General features: G+C 37.3%; 1 protein-coding gene across 9 annotated transcripts in view; it reads left to right on the forward strand.

The window, feature by feature from the left end:
- Positions 1-18,571, forward strand: part of LOC113050579 (leucine-rich repeat-containing protein 7-like) — a 118,789-nt gene that overhangs the window by 54,980 nt on the left and 45,238 nt on the right. For all 9 annotated transcript variants that reach the window (XM_026213689.1, XM_026213686.1, XM_026213685.1 and 6 more), the window contains one exon: positions 14,254-14,456. In XM_026213689.1, the coding sequence (XP_026069474.1) occupies positions 14,268-14,456 (189 nt within the window). In that variant the 5' untranslated portion in view covers positions 14,254-14,267. The remainder of the gene's footprint in view (positions 1-14,253; positions 14,457-18,571) is intronic.

Consider the following 18,571-nt stretch of genomic DNA (forward strand, 5'->3'; position numbering starts at 1 on the left):
GGCGTCCAGGAGGCATCCGAAATAGATGCCCGAGCCACCTCAGCTGGCTCCTCTCGATGTGGAGGAGCAACGGCTCTACTCTGAGCTCCTCCCGAGTGACCGAGCTTCTCACCCTATCTCTAAGGGAGCGCCCAGCCACCCGACGGAGAAAGCTCATTTCGGCCGCCTGTATCCGGGATCTTGTCCTTTCGGTCATGACCCACAGCTCATGACCATAGGTGAGAGTAGGAACGTAGATTGACCGGTAAATCGAGAGCTTTGCCTTACAGCTCAGCTCCTTCTTCACCACGACAGACCGGTACAGCGACCGCATTACTGCAGAAGCTGCACCGATCCGTCTGTCAATCTCACGTTCCATCCTTCCCTCACTCGTGAACAAGACTCCAAGATACCTGAACTCCTCCACTTGAGGCAGGAACTCTCCACCAACCTGAAGTGGGCAATCCACCCTCAAGCAGGTTTGAAAAATGTCCGTCTTGTAATACAGCTTATTACTAGAAAGATTACAAACTATTTAAATACAATTTAGCTATTAGGCATTCCTTTATACTTCGTCTAAATATAGACTGATATTTATAGCCTGAAGTTTCCTGGTTGCCTGTTACGAAGACAATAAAGAACAACTCTTGGCTGTTTTACCCTCATATATACTTAAAAACTTCATGTTTCCAACAATGAAAGTTATAATAACTTGACCTTTATATGTGGATCATATTACTGACTGTGAGAAGAATGTGTGAAATGATTGTAAATAAATACATTCAAGCTTCTAGAGATGGTTTCCTAGGGAACAGTTTTCAGCTATTATGAACAGTATGTGTAAGGCTGGCTGCATGTGGCCCTGAGAATGCAGTTGTTAGATAAACATGCATTTTTAATGTCCATATACAATGCTCTGCTTTTATTCCCTTTAAGAGTGCCTTCACTCCTTGCTTCATTCAAATGAGTAACCTTTATAAAACAGAAGAGATGTTTGAGTCTCTATGAGAAGCTTAATGTAACCTCAATCACCAGCTGAGGAGTTACACTGATAGCGTTTCATCTTGTGGCACCTCCGCTCTCTGTAGATCTCGTATTATGCGGGCTGGCTTCACCAAAGTCATTAGAGCTATCCTCCATGGGAATGGCAGTGAATTATTGGAGATGTCTTTATGTGAGCTGACTGAAAGACAGAAATTAAGCCATTTCGCTAGAGCGGAGCTGGGAACTTGTGAATGTGTCCTCTCGCCTTTGCAGAAGCAGCTCTTGCGTCACACAGTTTCCATAGCACCCTGGGCAGATCTGGCTACCCGGTGTAATCGCTCAAGACTTTGCTTGTGTATGTACTCTGCTGCTGGCTTTCCTATTGGATACAAATGTTGCTCGGTGTTGGATTTGAAGTCATTAAATGGATAGTTCTGGTCTGGGCTCGACTGGGACAAAAAAAGGGCCCTGGCATTTTTGCTTAGACCGGCCCACCACAATCGGTCGGACACAACCAACCAGTACACCATCCTAGCGGTCCCTGTAGATACTGTATGCATATCTACTGTTCCATTCCCAAAAACCCCTACAAAGCTGAGAACTAAGTGCCATTGACCAGTGTACTCACTCTCTCTTGACTGACTCCCTGGTGATCAAAGATGCTCTCCTCCACTGCTAACTCCACCTGGCTTGACTAGACAGAGAGAGAGATAATTACAATTATTTGGAAGAGTTATTCAAAGTACACTTAATAAGGATCCATTTTGGTTATGTAGTCCTGTAATCTTGAAGAGCAGGATTTCTAGATGGACCGTGCTCCATGTTATAAAAGCTAAAAAAATGTTTTTATCAATGAACCAGACAGCAGTTAAACTAGTTTACAATTGCAAGTATAGGCTACTTTGTTTTAAAGAGCACAAACCCCTCTTTAATATGACACTAAACAACATTTAGCTCTCATTGTTGAGATACTTCCCATCAAACAAGAAAAACTAACTATACTACCAAATTACTCATACAAAGCATCATAATAATATATATTTTATTCATATTATTCACTCACCGTTAATATTGCATATTAATGATATCGGAAATTCATTAGAAACATGAGAAAATATCTACTTTGTTGAATATACAGCTAAACAAAAATATACAGCTTTCAAATTGAATTGAATAAGTTAACTCTGCTAACCTAGCTACGAAAACAATGCAAAATAGCTTATGCTGTGTTATTTGACTTTAGCTGACTGAGTGGCTAGTGCAGTAGGTGACAATCTGACAGACTTTATAATAGCGACATTGATTATGTTGTCTTATTATAATATTAATTAATTTAGATAACGTTAAAGCATCACATTATCCTCCTGCACCTGCCCTGATTAACACTCCCTCCCTGTTAACAGAGACAATTTGCTGTTAATCATGTAGCTAGCATGCTTACATTTCTATTACACTCTCCTACTCACTCTGTCCCTCCTTGACTTCACTATCAGACACCTGCTCCTCCGCATGGGTGCCGCCATGGCTAGTCACCTTTCCTCCATGTGCTATGTTCACCTGTTTTTGCAAAATGTCGTCAGGTACTGTAGGCTTGGAAACTTAAGCTACAGCACTTAACATGTCGGTTATTTTTGCACATGTTGAGGCATCAACATCTAGAATTTTTTTTATTTGTTTATTTTTGGCCAGCAACTTCTCCGCACCCTCCTTGCCCTTGCGTTTTTGTTTCTCCATCCTAAATTCACTGACTGCATCTGACAGCCCAGTGTCAGTATGGAAAATGAACCAATGGGCCGCTGTCCCTGCTTTATGAACTGCGTTGTGAATGTCACCACAATACAGTTTGGCCTCAGTTTCATGTGAACAATAAGTAATTTATTATTTGATTATGTAGAGGTTTTGGTATCTTATTTTATTTTTTCCATATTTTTTGTTTTTAAAAACTGTGCTGAATTGTTGGATGCACTGAATCACATTGGGCTAATGTTATTGATCTAATGGATAGTTTACATGAAATTCTTTTAGAAAGTTGGCATTTCCTGTGGTGTGACTGTGACATGCATACTCGATTTAAAATTAGATTTTGCTTTTATTAGGCAAAGCATTTTATTGTGCTTCAATAGGACAGATGTTCTGTGCAATCTCTCGGTTTATGAACTGAGACTGGACAAAATATTTGAACTTGTAGAAATGTATAGTTTTAGAAATTAAAAGATAGGGTGAACATACTGTACGTCCTCTTTTTCCTGGAGATGTCCTGGCCAAGGTTATAATCGTTAACGAAAACGAATGAAAAAACGAAAACTGGGTGGGAAAAAACATTGTCGTTGACTGAAAAAAAAAAAAAAAAAAAAAAAGTAAAAAAAAAAAAGATAACTAACTAAAACTGTAATGTGTGTTTGGCAAAACTAACTAAAATAAAAAAAATATTATAGATTAAATGTCCTTAGTTTTCATCTTTGTCAATGTCTTTCATAGAGCAAATAACGTTCAGCCTGCATTTCCTTTCCCTGAGTCCCTCTATCACATGCACGTGCGCGCCCACACACACACAGACACACACACACACACACAGCCCCTTCCTTTTGTTCGACATTGAAAGCAAGCTCGCAAAAGGTTGGCATCTTGTGGTCACATTTACACAATCGAACATTAAAAAGTTTTATACAAATATTTTTAATTCTGAATTTAATATCGCCAGTTTGTTAATGTCGACCCAGGAAGCCATTGCTACTTTAGAAAGTTAACTACTCACAAGTTTGAGGTAAAATGCACTTGGGCTGTCGATGTCAAAACAATATATAAATTATGATTAAAATATTAAACAATAGCATGTCATTGTCATTCTATCAGTTCTGGCACCTCTGTCATATACTGTACAAAGCCACATGCATTTACAGCAGTGTTAACTCTGCAGTAGAGCTACTCTCTCATTATCTGCATGTGCTTTTAAATGTTTCATTCACGCACTGGTCTGACCTGTGCTTTTTCTGAGCACCACATACACCCTAAGCGCGTGTGCTGAAGTCCGGCCAAACAGCACCTAATTATTGAACTAAGTTATCTGTTGCGCTAAAACTGTCAAAACACACACAATTTGCATGCAGACTCAGTTGGTTATGTCTAAAATGAAAGTAAACAGTTGAGAGAAAAACGTATACGTGCCTGTATTAAAGCATATTAATACTGTATTATTAGTATACTAATTTCTGTATTATAGAATACTAATACAGGCTATATATTTGCGTGCAGGTCTTAAAGGGACAGTAGGCCTATTAAACATGCGATTCTCATTAAAGATATAGATCACCCTAAATGTTCATTTCTGACATTATTTACTCACTGTCACATTGTCCCATACCTGTATTAATTTCTTTCTCATGCTAAACACAAAATAAGATATTTTGAAGAATGTGGGCAACCAAACAGTTGCTGGACCACACTGAATATGTTAGTAGCAAAAAATACTCTGGAAGTCACTGTGGACCCGCAACTGTTTGGTTTTCCATGTTCCTCAATATAGCATTTATATTCAGAAGAAGAAAAAAAATCCTTCATTTAAAACCACTTTTGAGTGAGTAAATGGTGGAATAAAAACAAAACACTATGACAAAATTGACAGACAGCTGACAGAATTATTATTTTTGTGTGAACTATTCCTTTAACGTTAATAAAACAACAAAACACAACGAGAAAAATCACTCAGTGCTCTTGACTGAAGAAATGTAATACAGTTACTTTAGGAATCAGTTTATACATTGTTTAATTTTTATATTTGTTCATTCAATTTCTTGAATGCTCCTGCTAAATACACCTATTGTACCTGAAAGTAAAGCACTGTTTGTTTTATTTGTATATTATTTGTAGTTGCAATGTGTATCTTTGTCATTCTTTAATCTTTGTTATTAAAAAATGAGAAAAAAGATCTTTATCTTCACACTCTTTGGCCTAAATATCTGGCTTTTTTTTTTTTTTTTTTTTTACCTTTAAAAGCTTTGTCTTTACAATAGGGAAATTAGTTTGGCTGTACTGCTCAGACAACTTGCAAAATAGTAAAACCAACATGACAAAAAAATTGTGATAAAAATGATGAATCTTGATATCTCTAAAAGAAACCGTGATATGATATTTTTTCCATATTGCCCACCCCTAAGCTGTTGTATTTGTATAGGGTGTGTATTCTGTATAGAAAATTATTGCTTGACTGAAGTAAATCCATCTCTCTTTCTCTCCCATGCACACTCACTCGTGCACACACCCACGGCACACACACAAACTAAAAAAATTGAAAAGCTGTATTTAAAGTTTTTTTTTAATTATTATTTGTTATTTGTCATGTTCTTTTCTCAGATTGAGCTCCCTGACAATCTGACAGAAATGTCTTGCTGTGGCTCAAAAATGGGTTGAACACATGCGATTTATGTGTCTTCTTTAGTCTGTTGGTTCTTTAGGTTTTTGACTGGCACATGGCAAACTATAATAACCTTGGTCCTGGCCAGGATTTCTAAATTGCCTCAAATTACATTATATTTTTGTGTATTTGTATTGCTTTGACTGTTACCACCTTATCTCACGTCACAACCAGTTGATTGTGTACAATCCCTGAACGCTATTCAAACTTCTTTTCATCATTACTTTCAAACATTTTAAAACAATAAGAAAACAAAGCCAAAACCCAGACATTTTAGGCCATTTAAAAATCTCAGTTTGGATATGTCAGGGACAAAAGGCACGTACAGTATGATCACCCCAATAAAAGACAATAATATTCTCTCAAACAACAGATCTGCTATCCATGTGTCCCCTGAACCAGTGTTGAGGGTGCTCTCATTACCCGACTTGTGGCATGTGTGTACCCACAGCAAACTGGCAAACAAATGAAACAGTGCATGATTACAGTAATTAATTTGTCTAATGTAGCAATCAACCAAACGTTTCCTCCGGAGGAATAATAATCCCAATAATGAGAGGAAGGTGCTTCAAATGCATTTAATGAAAAAATCTAACAGGTTTTCACATACATCTACACTATATTTATACCGTAATTCCTCAAATAAAAGTCGGGGCCTTTATTTACCTGATCTGTAGAAGGTAACAGGCTTTTATTTGAAGCAGGCCTTTTATTAGAGGCAGGCCTTTATTTCTAATTCTATCTGTTTGATAAGTAATTGTTTTAAATAACCCGTTTTAAATTAAAAGTGATAGCGTTCCAGTGGACAGCTATCGTAACATTAGCACAGAATCAGTTCAGAATCAATCAACAAAAGATCGATCAGTTCCAGTTGATGCGCAGTATCATCTGCTCCTCGAATCGGAGGCGTCCGACAGAAACGGTTCTCGGTTCAGTGTACTGGTAATCCGAAACCCACTATAAGAGGCCCGGCATTTATTTGACTACCGTTTTTTATTTGAGGAATTACGGATTATATATAAATCATTAAATATGTTTGTATTTTTTATATTATATGGTGCTCTGGTAAAGCACAGTATTCTGGAAACTGCAATCAGTACACAATTTGTTATGACTGATCAACAAGTTGTACTTTTTTACATAATTTAATAATATAAATTATCGTCATTATAAGCATCGTCACCTTGGAATTATAAGGATCTATCTGCATTCTGAGCGGTTTTGAAATATATAGTGATATGGGATATGGGGATCAGTCTCTTTCATACATCAGTCCCAAAATGTACACAACTTATATATATATAGGGGTGGCACGGTTAAACTCTTTCACTGTTCAGTTTGTTTCACAGTTTTGGTACAGTTAGGTATGTGCTATGTTTATGTAAAAACTATACTTTCTAATAAAAACAAAAATAAATGAATATTATATCCAGCTACAAGCAACAGCACAAATAAATATAGTAGAGTAAAGATACAAACAATAAACAGTGATTTTCAGTTTTTTTTGTTGTTTTTTTTAGGGAGGTCTCGCATTAGTATTTAGGTAAAGAAATTTAATAAAGTAATCATATGTAAAACAGCATTGCATATTGGACTGTATAAATTATTAAAGATTATAAACTTACAAAAGCTTTTTAATCAAGAGCAGTGAGTGATTTATTTGTTGTTGCTGTTCAATTAATATAAAGAAACTTTAAGAGAATGCACTGATCCAGTGCACTGATGCAGTAGACCTACGTTCAGCTGGATACTTGCCAAGATGGGCATTTTTACATAATTTTTGTCTGAACTTGACCATTTTAACATAGGTACTTCACAGAGAGCTTAATATTCGCGCTCTTCGGATGACCGCAACCACAAAACTTCTCACTCCATGCAATAGTGCTTGGTCTGTCCAGGATTTATAAAAAAAAAAAAATTCTCCTCTCATCGCTGTTGTTGTAAAGTCTGGGAAGCTAGAATGCGCATCCATCAACAGAAAAAATATATTAGCTGAACCCTGTTTTTTTACGTGCTACTTATAGCAAATCATATTACAGGTGCTTTGTTAGATTTAAGTTGAACCGCGGTCCCAGCGCATGCCAAACTGTCTGTGAAGAACAGAATGGTTTCGATTTTTTTCAGTGAACCTTCCAACCCCTAATATATATATATATATATATATATATATATATATATATATATATATATATATATATATATATATATATATATATATATGTATCACAATGTAAATAAGGCTGCATTTACAATCTAGCAGATTGGATCATCAGTCAATCAGGACTTAGCATGTTTACACATCTAAGCGACTTCTCTATCTGGATGTCACATTAGACTGACATAAGGTGTCTGAGATGGGTTTCGTACCTGGGTCCCCCAGTCAGGGAAAGCTAGTTCTCTACCACTGGTCTACTGGGAAAAACAGTTTCTTAGAAGACCCATGTGCAGAAGGAAGGGCAAACTCAGATGTTCAGCTAACGCAAAAGCAGGGACGCTTTATTTAATTCAAATATAAACAAAAGAGAATTTACAGTTTTACAATATAAAATAAGGATAAGGTAGGCCAAATGGCAACAGGAAACCATAACTGTTCTAGAACTCAGGTAATCTGTACTGGGTATGCTCAAGACTGAGCACAGTTCAATTAACTTAAATAGGTCAAAATACAGGTGGAACAAATTAACTTGACCTCAAGAGACATTGCATGAGGCAGCAGACTGTGCTTCCTAGTGGTTTGGATAGTCAGAAGAAGTCTTACACTGGATAACTGATTGGATCTCTCTTTCCCAAGCAATAATTAAATATGTTTTCTGACAGTTCGCAGCCGAAGTTGTCACAGAATAAGAATATGTGAATAACTCAATTTTGACAAAAATGGCATATGGAACCTTATAATTCCAAGGTAATGTCTTTGCTTTAAATTCAGGTAAATATTAGGAGTGAAACGGTTCTCTGTATAAAATCAAATCACACCGTACTTCAGCCACAGTTCAGCATGTTCAACCTAAATCTGACAACACATGTGTAATAAGACCTGTTACAAATATAAACACGTAAAACAGACAGAGTTCGCCTTATGTATGTTTCTGTCGATGGATACGCATTCTGAAAAAAAAGTAGACAAACTAGCAGTCACTATTTGTAAAGCCTTGTTCTATTCGAGTGTCTGTGCTGGAATATGATCAGTCATTTATGCAGTCATCACCCAGGTGTTGATAGTGCATGTGCGACCTGAACAGTAAAAATTGCTATCTGTTTAAAATAAACTTACTTAAGCCTTGGCAGTTTCGAACATTTAAGAGTCAGTAGACTCAAATGCGAACTCACACACCTTGAGATTTCTGTGTGCGATCATACGAAGCGCCAGAATTGCATCTTAGAGAGCGCTGAATAATGAGTTCTTGAATGGTTGCTTGAATGGACAAATTCACACAAAAAAAAATATTATGTCAGCATACCCATTTTTATGAGTATCCTAGATAGTCGGTTAAATGCACAATATCAGTGTACTGGATCCGTGTATTGTCTTAAAGTTTTTAATTAATTAACAAAAGACAAGGAAATCACTAACTGCTCCTGAATAAAAAACTTGTAAATTTAATAAGGATTTATCTTTGATTTATAGAGTGAAATATGCAATGTTATTTTACATTTGATTGCTTTTGATTTAGTTGCTGTACCTTAAAACTAATGTAAGACCTATTTAAAAACCCTGAAAAGCACTGTTTATTTTGTTTGTATCTTTGCTCTATTGTATTTATTTGTGCTGTTGCTTGTAGTTAGATTTTCCTTTTTCCCTAAACGTAACTCATACCAAAGTGTACCAAAACTCTCTGATACAAACCAAACCATGAGTAATTTGAACCGTTACACCCCTAGTATATACTGTATACTACCTTTCACAAATTTTGGCAGTTTTAAAAATAAGTATCTTATGCTCAACAAGTCTGCATTTTTTTTTTAAATAGCGGTTTTCTATTTTAATATACTTTAAAATGCAATTTGTTCCTTTGAGGACAAAGCTGAATTTTTGGCAGCCATTACTCCAGTCTTCAGTGTCATATGACCCCTCAGAAATCATTCTGATTTTGCACTTTTGAAACATTTCTTATTATTATCAGTGTTGAAACCCATTGTGCTGCTTAATATTTTTTGTGGAAACTGTGATCATTTTTTTTTTCCAGGATCCGCTGATGTTTTGAATTATATTGGACCCCTCTGTAGGTTGCTGTATACCAAGTGTTCTCAATGCAGAGTTGCAGTTTCATATCGTCTGTTTATTCCAGGCGCACACTAGTCTGCTGCTTTAAACTCTGGAGCTCCTTATTGATTCTGATTAGCTGGTAATGTTTCATCAGCTAGAAAAATAATTCTGAAAGTGATTCCAATGACATTGTTTCTCTGCGGCTTTATCGTTACAACTGTGGTAGGGACTCTGCTATTCTTTAATATTGAGAACGATTTGTAGAATTATATCTTTATCGTTATCTTTATAGTTAGCATTCTTGGTGTGAACAGGTCTTTATAGTTGGCCTCTATAGTTATCTAACAGTTGTGATGCTAGCAGAATTTTTTGATGACACTAAATTATTTCTCTGAAGTAAATATTCTACAGAAGCCTTAACACTGTATCTTTAATGTTAAAATGTTCTTGTTATTTTATCGATATTTTTACACAAACAGAAAGTACCATAGGAGATTTGGCATGGTTGTATTTTGGTATTTTTATGATGTTTTTTAAACATCTTATTCCAAAATGCAGGTTACTGTATTTTAACACCTGAATAAAACATCTCCCACAAGTTGCAGATTGCAGGTGCAACTTATTTATAAAAATTAATTTGACATGAACCAAGAGAAATAAACCAAGAGAAAACATTACCATCTCCAGCCGCGAGAGGGCGCTCTGTGCTGCTCAGTGCTCCTGTAGTCTACACTGAAGACATAGAGCGCCCTCTCGCGGCTCTAGACGGTAATGTTTTCTATTGGTTCTTGGTTTTATATAAATGCGACTTATAGTCCAGTGCAACTTATATATGTTTTTTTTTCCTCGTCATGACATATTTTTGGACTGATGCAACTTATACTAAGGTGCGACTTATAGTCCGAAAAATATTTGCAACCAAAATACAACATTGTGAAAAGTTGTAAAAAATGTTTTGTATTTGCTGGGTTGGTATTATCTGTTCCCATGATCTAAAATGAGGACACTGAAGAAGGACCCATAGGAGCCATACAAATAGAGTTCATGTACAAGTGAATCTTCTGTCTTATCTGACACATTTTTATTTTCTTGTGGGTTAACATGACTTTATCTTATCAGTACTGATCACCTCTCTCCCCAAGCACATCTCCTAAAAGAAAACCTGTTATCTCGAAGCCATTGTTTAGCTATCTCACGGTCCCTACGGAGACTTAGCTGTTTTTCCTTTCAGATGATGGCTGACAGTTCTCACCATAAAGCAGCCATTCAGATGGAAGGATGTTAGATCTTAAGCCTGTAAGGAGACCAGATAAAGCAGATACAGCAGTCTAAAGTAATATTGCATGTTTTTGGAGTGGTCTTGTGAAATAATTATGCCTCCCTCCAGACATTTAGTCTATTTTTATCCAATTCATTCGTTTATAGTGTCACCTGTCCTGTAACTCTTCCATCTGCTTGGATCATTCTTGCTTATTGGTTTAGCTACTATGCAGCACCTCTCAAGAGCATGTCATCAATGAGAGGAAGTGACATGTTCATGTATTTTATAGAAGAACATTTGTATTGAAGTTTGAATTGACCCATATGAGGAACTTCACACGCATAGCTTTTGATTTTAAAAATGTATTAGTAAATGTTGAAATTAACATTAAGATTAGTAACTGCCTTAAAGTTTTTCATTGCTAGTTCATGTTAATTAATGTTTATAAATGGAACCTTATTGTAAAGAGTTACCAAAGAATATTTAGGCATAAATTTGAGATTTATGTATTTGAATTGCATATAAATTTCCATTTGTTTGATTTGTAATTTTAATTTAACTTAATATATTGCATATTTTTAAGTCATACATAAATGAAAGAGACAACATTTCTGTACTCAAAAATCATGGCCTAGGTTATTATTTACTATTTACAACTATTTGATTTTATTTAAATCATGATTTTATGATCTTCCAAATGCACGTATTCAAAGTGCTTAGAATCAGCATAAATCAGTTTATTGTGAAAACAATTCAGTTTAGTTAAAAAGTGTAAAACAAGCAATATTCATTTAGTTAAAATATATGACATTAACTGAAACAGACTATATTTATTAGTGATAAATCGGGTTATTTAAAACATATACAGTTTATTAGTACAATTACATAAATCTTACCTGTTTCTTATATTTTTATTTACGCATGACTGACAAATATGCATCATATTAAGTTTTTATTTATTTTTATGTACAAAAAATATAATCCAAATAGATGGATGTTTGTATATGCTATTCAAATACACAAATGTACAATTTATATAACAGTATAATATTTGATTGCAGAGTTCAAGCAATAGCAGCCTAAAATTTCCACTCTCTTACACTAACTCTTCCTGAAATTTTAATCTCCAGAATCCTCTGTGTAGTCGTTCATCCAGAGCTGCTGCTTTTCTTTGTTGAGTGGAGGTTGTTTTAATTATCAGTGATACATTTGCATTTGCAAGAGACAAAGGCACTCTGCATTAGCACAGCTTGTCTTCCATTTCAGACATTATTCCCTAATGCCCTCTCAAACGTTGTTTTAGCAGCACGTTTTCATCCCTGAAGAACATTACGATTCACAACATGTCTCTTCCTTCTTTTTGGCTTCTTGTCAGGACAGAGGCAGTAGAGACATATCTCGTCACAGTTGATTGATATAAGCAATTTTGTATTATACTGCTTCCTTTTTTCGCTGACTGATATTTGTGATTAGCTCCCCAATGGGTTTCTCTCATGGGTGTTAAATGAGTTTTTATGATAAACTAAATCAGTTAAACTGCTTTGATTTATGACACAGGTTACTGCGCACTGAGACCTCTGAAGTACAGCATTGAGCCTTTATGTCATTGTCTTTGTCTTGTAGGGCAGATGTTAAGTTATCAGTCACCTTATGATGCTCAGCTCATGGTTCAAATTAAGGAGATGTGGTTCATTTTCAGAAATCTGGTTTGGTTTGCATTATGTAATAACAGCACTCTGTCCAGCAGGATGATTTCACTTAAGATATGATGTCGATATTCATTTACGAAAGTCAGATTGATGAGAAATTTGTGATTCAGAATTCTGTGACTGTGCAGATACTGTCTTAAATGTAATAGATGTGGTTCAGATGAAGTGTTGTTTGTGCTCATTGGGATTCAGGTTTGTCTGAGTCTGGCCTGTTCTTTTTTTATTTTCTTCGCTCTAAATGAAATGACAAAAGCCTGTAAAAGTATACCATGATTTATCCCATTTGGCTTTTATGAAAATAAAATCTGTTTTGCCTAGTGTGCAGTGATTGCAATATCATAACTGAGGACAATAAAATGCAATATGTAAGTGAAAATTCAAATGTTTATTTTTACAAAATAAAGCAAATTGGTTTTGTATCAGCTTGCCTGAAAACAATTATATTGCAACAATGACTGCCTGACTGTTGACAATCCTGTTCCTTACACTAATATTGCCAAACTAATAAAGACATGAACTTGAAATATTGATTCGAATTTATATGGTATTAATAGCTTACTTGTTGATTACCTTGAGCAATATAGTACATTACGTTATAAAAATGTCTGCTTAGCAGCAACACATACATTTTAAAATATTAATTGTTATTGTTTTTTTTTTTTAATTAACTATTATTTTAAATGAGTGTTATTTACTTGTATTTATTATTATTTGCTAATACTTTTCAATGAACTAATTACCTAACATAACTTCAATGCTAATAACATGTTTTTTTTTCTGTTTTTATTCAGAATATTTATTATTCAGAAAGGTTACCCTTTTTTATTCTTCAAGCAATGTTTGTCTATTCATGCTTTAACGGGACACTCCTGAACTTCTAACCACATATCGAAAGGTTTATGATCACTTTAAAATGAAAAGTTATTACCTCAGAGGCAAGTTTTACAAATTGAAATGCAAAATGGCACCAATTAGCTATATTCATTTATGTTGACAGGAAAAAGAAAGGGATCATGGAGTGATAAAAGAGTCATGAAAGGAGTCAGATCTTCAGTAAAGACTATGAGGACCAGACAAGTTCTCTGAACAATCTCATTTGTGTTGCAGCCTGGAATAAAACCACACCATGCCAGAGGAGAACTGGCCCCCCAACTGAGCCTGGTTTCTCCCAAGGCTTTTTTTCTCCATTTCTGTCACGGATGGAGCCTTTGGCTTGCTTAGTTAGGGACACTTAATATCTGGCAATATTGTCGACTTGACTGTACAGACACTATTGGAAGAGAACTGAACTGAGCTGGACGCTGACACTGGAACAATGATGAACTGCCTTTTTACTGAAAAATTGACTGTTTACCATTTTCCTTTTTTGAATTTGACTATTCAATGCCATGACTGACCAGTGAGAAGCAAGTATTCCAGAGAGCCATGTAATAAACAAAGATAATGATAGCCTATCGTAAGATTCATGGATACTAAACAATCAACTTCAGCTCCAATAAAACACAAAGCTCCAAACAATTTCCTTTCCGTACCAATTATAGAGACACAGTGGTGCTCAGAAATTGTTTCGTACAATGCTTTGCATCTTCAATTATGTACAAAGTTATTTGTGTGAATATGTGTGTGTGATTTACTAAATCAGCTATATGTTTGTGAGAATGTGTTATTGTGTCATAAACTACAATATCCTTTTCTCTTCCCACAGTGCAGTGTCTGGAGATGACTACTAAGAGGAAGTTCATCGGCCGCCTGGTGCCCTGTCGATGCTTCCGGGGGGAGGAGGAGGTCATCTCAGTGCTGGATTATTCCCACTGTAGCTTGCAGCAGGTCCCTAAGGAGATCTTTAGCTTCGAGCGCACGCTAGAAGAGCTCTACCTTGACGCCAACCAGATTGAGGAGCTGCCTAAGGTAAGTTGTCAAGTGTCAGCTTAAACTTGCATAATATCTGCCAAACAGTAGATACATCAATTCCTGAACATCATCTTGCACAGCAGTGTAACAGTACACAAATATGGTGCAAATTGAAATATTAATGTAATTGTTTCCTTATAAAGCACTAACAGTGTCCCTGAAAATTGAAGTTTATTGATATTACATAATTACCATTTGGTATTTCATATTGGTTAAGGTTTTGTCTAATGTATCTATAACAGCATCATGAACAGCTTCCATATTGTTTGTGCATATATATATATATATATATATATATATATATATATATATATATATATATATATATATATATATATATATATATATATTCTGAAATGAAGAGGCAAAGTCCTCAAAGTTTATTTTTTTATTTTTTTATGTAAATTTGTGTCCAAGTAAACATTACTTAGACTATCAGAAGAAGAAAATAATTCTATTTTATGTTTTTACATTAACAAAGTAAGTATCTGTTTATTAAAGTCAAGTTTTTTTTTTTTTTTTTTTTTTTTACATTTTACATTTATTCTAAAATAATAACTCAAGGCAGTAAGTATTTAAACAAGATATATTATTTGTGGACTTACGTATGTTTAGCTACTCCCAATTTTTCGGTTCCCTTCCAGTCAGTCAAGTTCAATGTTACGTCAGTGACTGACGAATTGGGATCTCACTAGAGAGACGAATTACCTTTGAGTGTTAACAAAACAAGCCAATGAATGGATATTGGATCCCCGCAGCATGGATATATAAGGAAAGTGCGAGCAGTCGCACATTCACCTTTTCGCTTCAGAGCCAAGCCTTTCAGCTTCCAAAGCAGAGTGTCTACAAGACAGCCTTTAACGCAGTGTTGGTGTTACGGCACGTCAGCGTGGGTTGCCAGTGCTGCTGCTTGATCTCAGCATGCTGAAGCTTCCCATTCTGCAGTCATGTTGCAACTCCTCTTGGGCGCTTCAACACTTCGATGTTTACTCACAAAAAGAAAAATTCTAAAAGAGCAAATTCTAAAAGAGCTCCACGAGTGTTGGGGTGTCTTTTTAAAGATGTCTTTCCACTTGTGCATTTCTGGATGTGGTTGCTTCCTGGCTCCATCTGATGGTCACGATCGCTGCATCTCGTGCCTAGGCCTTGAGTATGCTGAGGCAGCATTCATGGATGAGTCATGTTCTTCTTGTGGGAACATGACCATCGCAATGTTGCGATCAAGGCTCATCTTCATCAAACAAGGAGGAGTCCCCCTCCCCATGCCCCGTTCTAGTTCCTCATTCAAGAAGAGGGCTACTTTGGCTCATGGCCAGGGTGATCTGAGGATTACAGTAAGGGCTTCCCCGCCAAGTGAGTCTCCATGAGCTCCTCACTCCTCCAGCGCATCGTGCCCTTTGGTTTATGGCGATGCGTATACGGTGCCTCGGACAGGACCTGGTACCCTCTTGGGATCTCCCCTTGCTCCTGACGGCCTTGAAGCAGGAGCCCTTCGAGCCTCTGCAGTCAGTAGAGCTTCAGTTTCTGTCGCTAAAGACAGTGCTCCTCACTGCATTGGCTTTGAGTTAAGAGGGTCGGGGACCTGCAGGCATATTTGGTCGACGAAAAGTGCCTTGAATTCAGGCAGGACAACTCTCACGTTGTACTGACAACCTGGCCTGGATTTGTGCCCAAAGTTCCCACCAAGCCTTTCAGGGATGAGCATTTGAACTTGCAAGTGCTGCCCCGGTTGAAGGCAGACCCAGCCATCGCTCTGCTCTGTCCTGTTCGCACCTTGCGCATTTATGTGGACTCCACACAGAGCTTCAGGACCTCAGACCAGCTCTTTGTCTGCTTCGGAGGAAAGCAGAAGTGAAAGGCTGTCTCCAAACAAAGACTTGCCCACTGGATAGTGGAGACTTTAGTCTTGGCATATCAGGCCCATTGCTTACCTTGCCCCCTTGGAGTGAGAGCACATTCTAAAAGGGCTGTGGCTTCCTCCTGGGCTTTGTCACGGGACACCTCGATAGCAGACATCTGTAGAGCACATCTGTAGAGCTGCTGGCTGGGCGACAGCGAACACATTTGCGAGATTCTATAATCTCAGTGTAGAGCCTGTGTCCTCTCACGTACTCGCCTCAGATGGCCTGTAATGCTGGACCGGCTCGGTGTCAATCAAACTTGCTGCGCTATTCCCCTCTACGGACTGGATACGTGAGCTTAAGTGTTTCTCAGTTCAGTTCCCCTTTTGGCAAACCCTATTGAAGTTCCTCCCTCACCCTCGGCAGTCAGGTGTGGCGGAGTGCCAGACGCAGGTCCAGTACTCGTGTGTATGCCCAAGGTCAGCCCTTGTGCTGGGCTAGGTGCCTGTGTGTAGTGATTCCCCCTTTTAGTGATCCCACATGTGTATTCTTCCACGGTACGGCTTCCCTCATGGTGAGCCTGTGTCTTTCCCTGGCAGAGAATTATCTGCCGTCTCTGCTGCGTAGTGATTTCACCCCGGGCAGGCTGGGTCTACCGCAGGACCTTCCATATGTAGCACTGCCCTATGGCCAGTTCATATGTGTAATTTCCACATGTTACCTCCTATGCGCAGGATGTGGTTCTGTAGCATTCCCCTAATTTGGTACGCTTTTCCCAGTGTTATCCGATTACCACTGTAAGGAACAGCAACGGGTTCCTCTGCCTAAACCCTGTCCTATCTTCCGACCCAACTGGTGTGGGGGCACTTGCCGTCTTTCGCAGGGCACTGGAGGGGGTCAGTAATAGTGGCGTTCTCCATACAGATCCCAATTCGTCAGTCACTGACGTAACGTTGAACATGACTGACTGAAAGGGAACGTCTCGGTTATGTATGTAACCCTCGTTCCCTGAAGGTGAGAACAAAGATGTTACGTTCCGTCGCCACAGTAGATGAGGCAAACCATCTCAGCTCCTCAGTGAAAAACTGAATGTGTGACTCTCCTTATATTCCGGGTCGGGGGTGCGCGATGCAAATCTCGCATGCCAACATTCATTGGCTTGTTTTGTTAACACTCGATTCACTCGAAAGGCGATTCATCTCTCTAGCGAGATCCCAATTTGTCAGTCACTGACGTAACGTCTCCGTTTCCCTCCTTCAGGGAATGAGGGTTACATACGGATCAGGGATCAGGTGGTGAACTTACAAGCGTTGCCCTAGGAGGAGGCAGACCCAGCCATCGCTCTGCTCTGTCCCGTTCGCACCTTGCTCATTTACTTGGACCGCACACAGAGCTTCAGGACCTCAGGCCAGCTCTTTGTCTGCTACGGCGGACAGCAGACAAACAGCTGTCTTTGTTTAGGCTTAATAGGCTATTTATTTTCAAACTTTTTTTTACAATTTAATTTGGATTAAAACATGCCCTAGATATTGTTTGAAAGTGTTCTGATTCTTTATTGTTCATTCACACTTTACATTAGGGCTTCATTAGTTAACATTAGTCAATTCATTAGCTAACATAAACTGCCAGTGAAAAATTATTCTGAACATTCAGTAATCTTAGGTATTCCAATACTTAATAACACGTTCTTAAAACTGAAAGTTTCAACTTTGTTATTTAATGAACTAAACTAACATGAACTAAGACTTGTATTTTTTTAACAAAGATGAATAACTTCTGTAGCAAATGTAGTTATTGCTCATTGTGAATGTTAATGGTTAACTAATGAGATCTTATTGTAAAATGATACATATTGTTCTTTATAGTTTTTTTGCACTTTAATCTGTGTAAAAATTTTAACTTCATATGTTTTTCTGTATTGCTTTATTGCATTTAAATGTTCAGTTATTTTTGTTTTAAGAAAATAATATTATGTATTATATTGTAATATGTATTATATTCCTAGTATTATGACCTTTTTAAAAAACTACATATTCCATATACCGTGATAAAAGCATTAGCAATTAATCACAACACTAAAATTGGATACCGGCATATCCCTACTCACTGCACGCTCTAGGGGGTCTGTTAAAACTCAATGTGCTCAGGGGAGGCCAGAGCGATGGGGATTCCCGCTTTAACTTAACCTGCTGTCCTGTTGGACAATGTTTTTTTAGAATTTAAAGAGGGGGTGAAATGCTCGTTTTCACTCAATATCCTGTTAATCTTGAG

The sequence above is a fragment of the Carassius auratus genome, chromosome 31 (genome assembly GCF_003368295.1).
Source record: "Carassius auratus strain Wakin chromosome 31, ASM336829v1, whole genome shotgun sequence".
Lineage (NCBI taxonomy): Eukaryota > Metazoa > Chordata > Actinopteri > Cypriniformes > Cyprinidae > Carassius > Carassius auratus.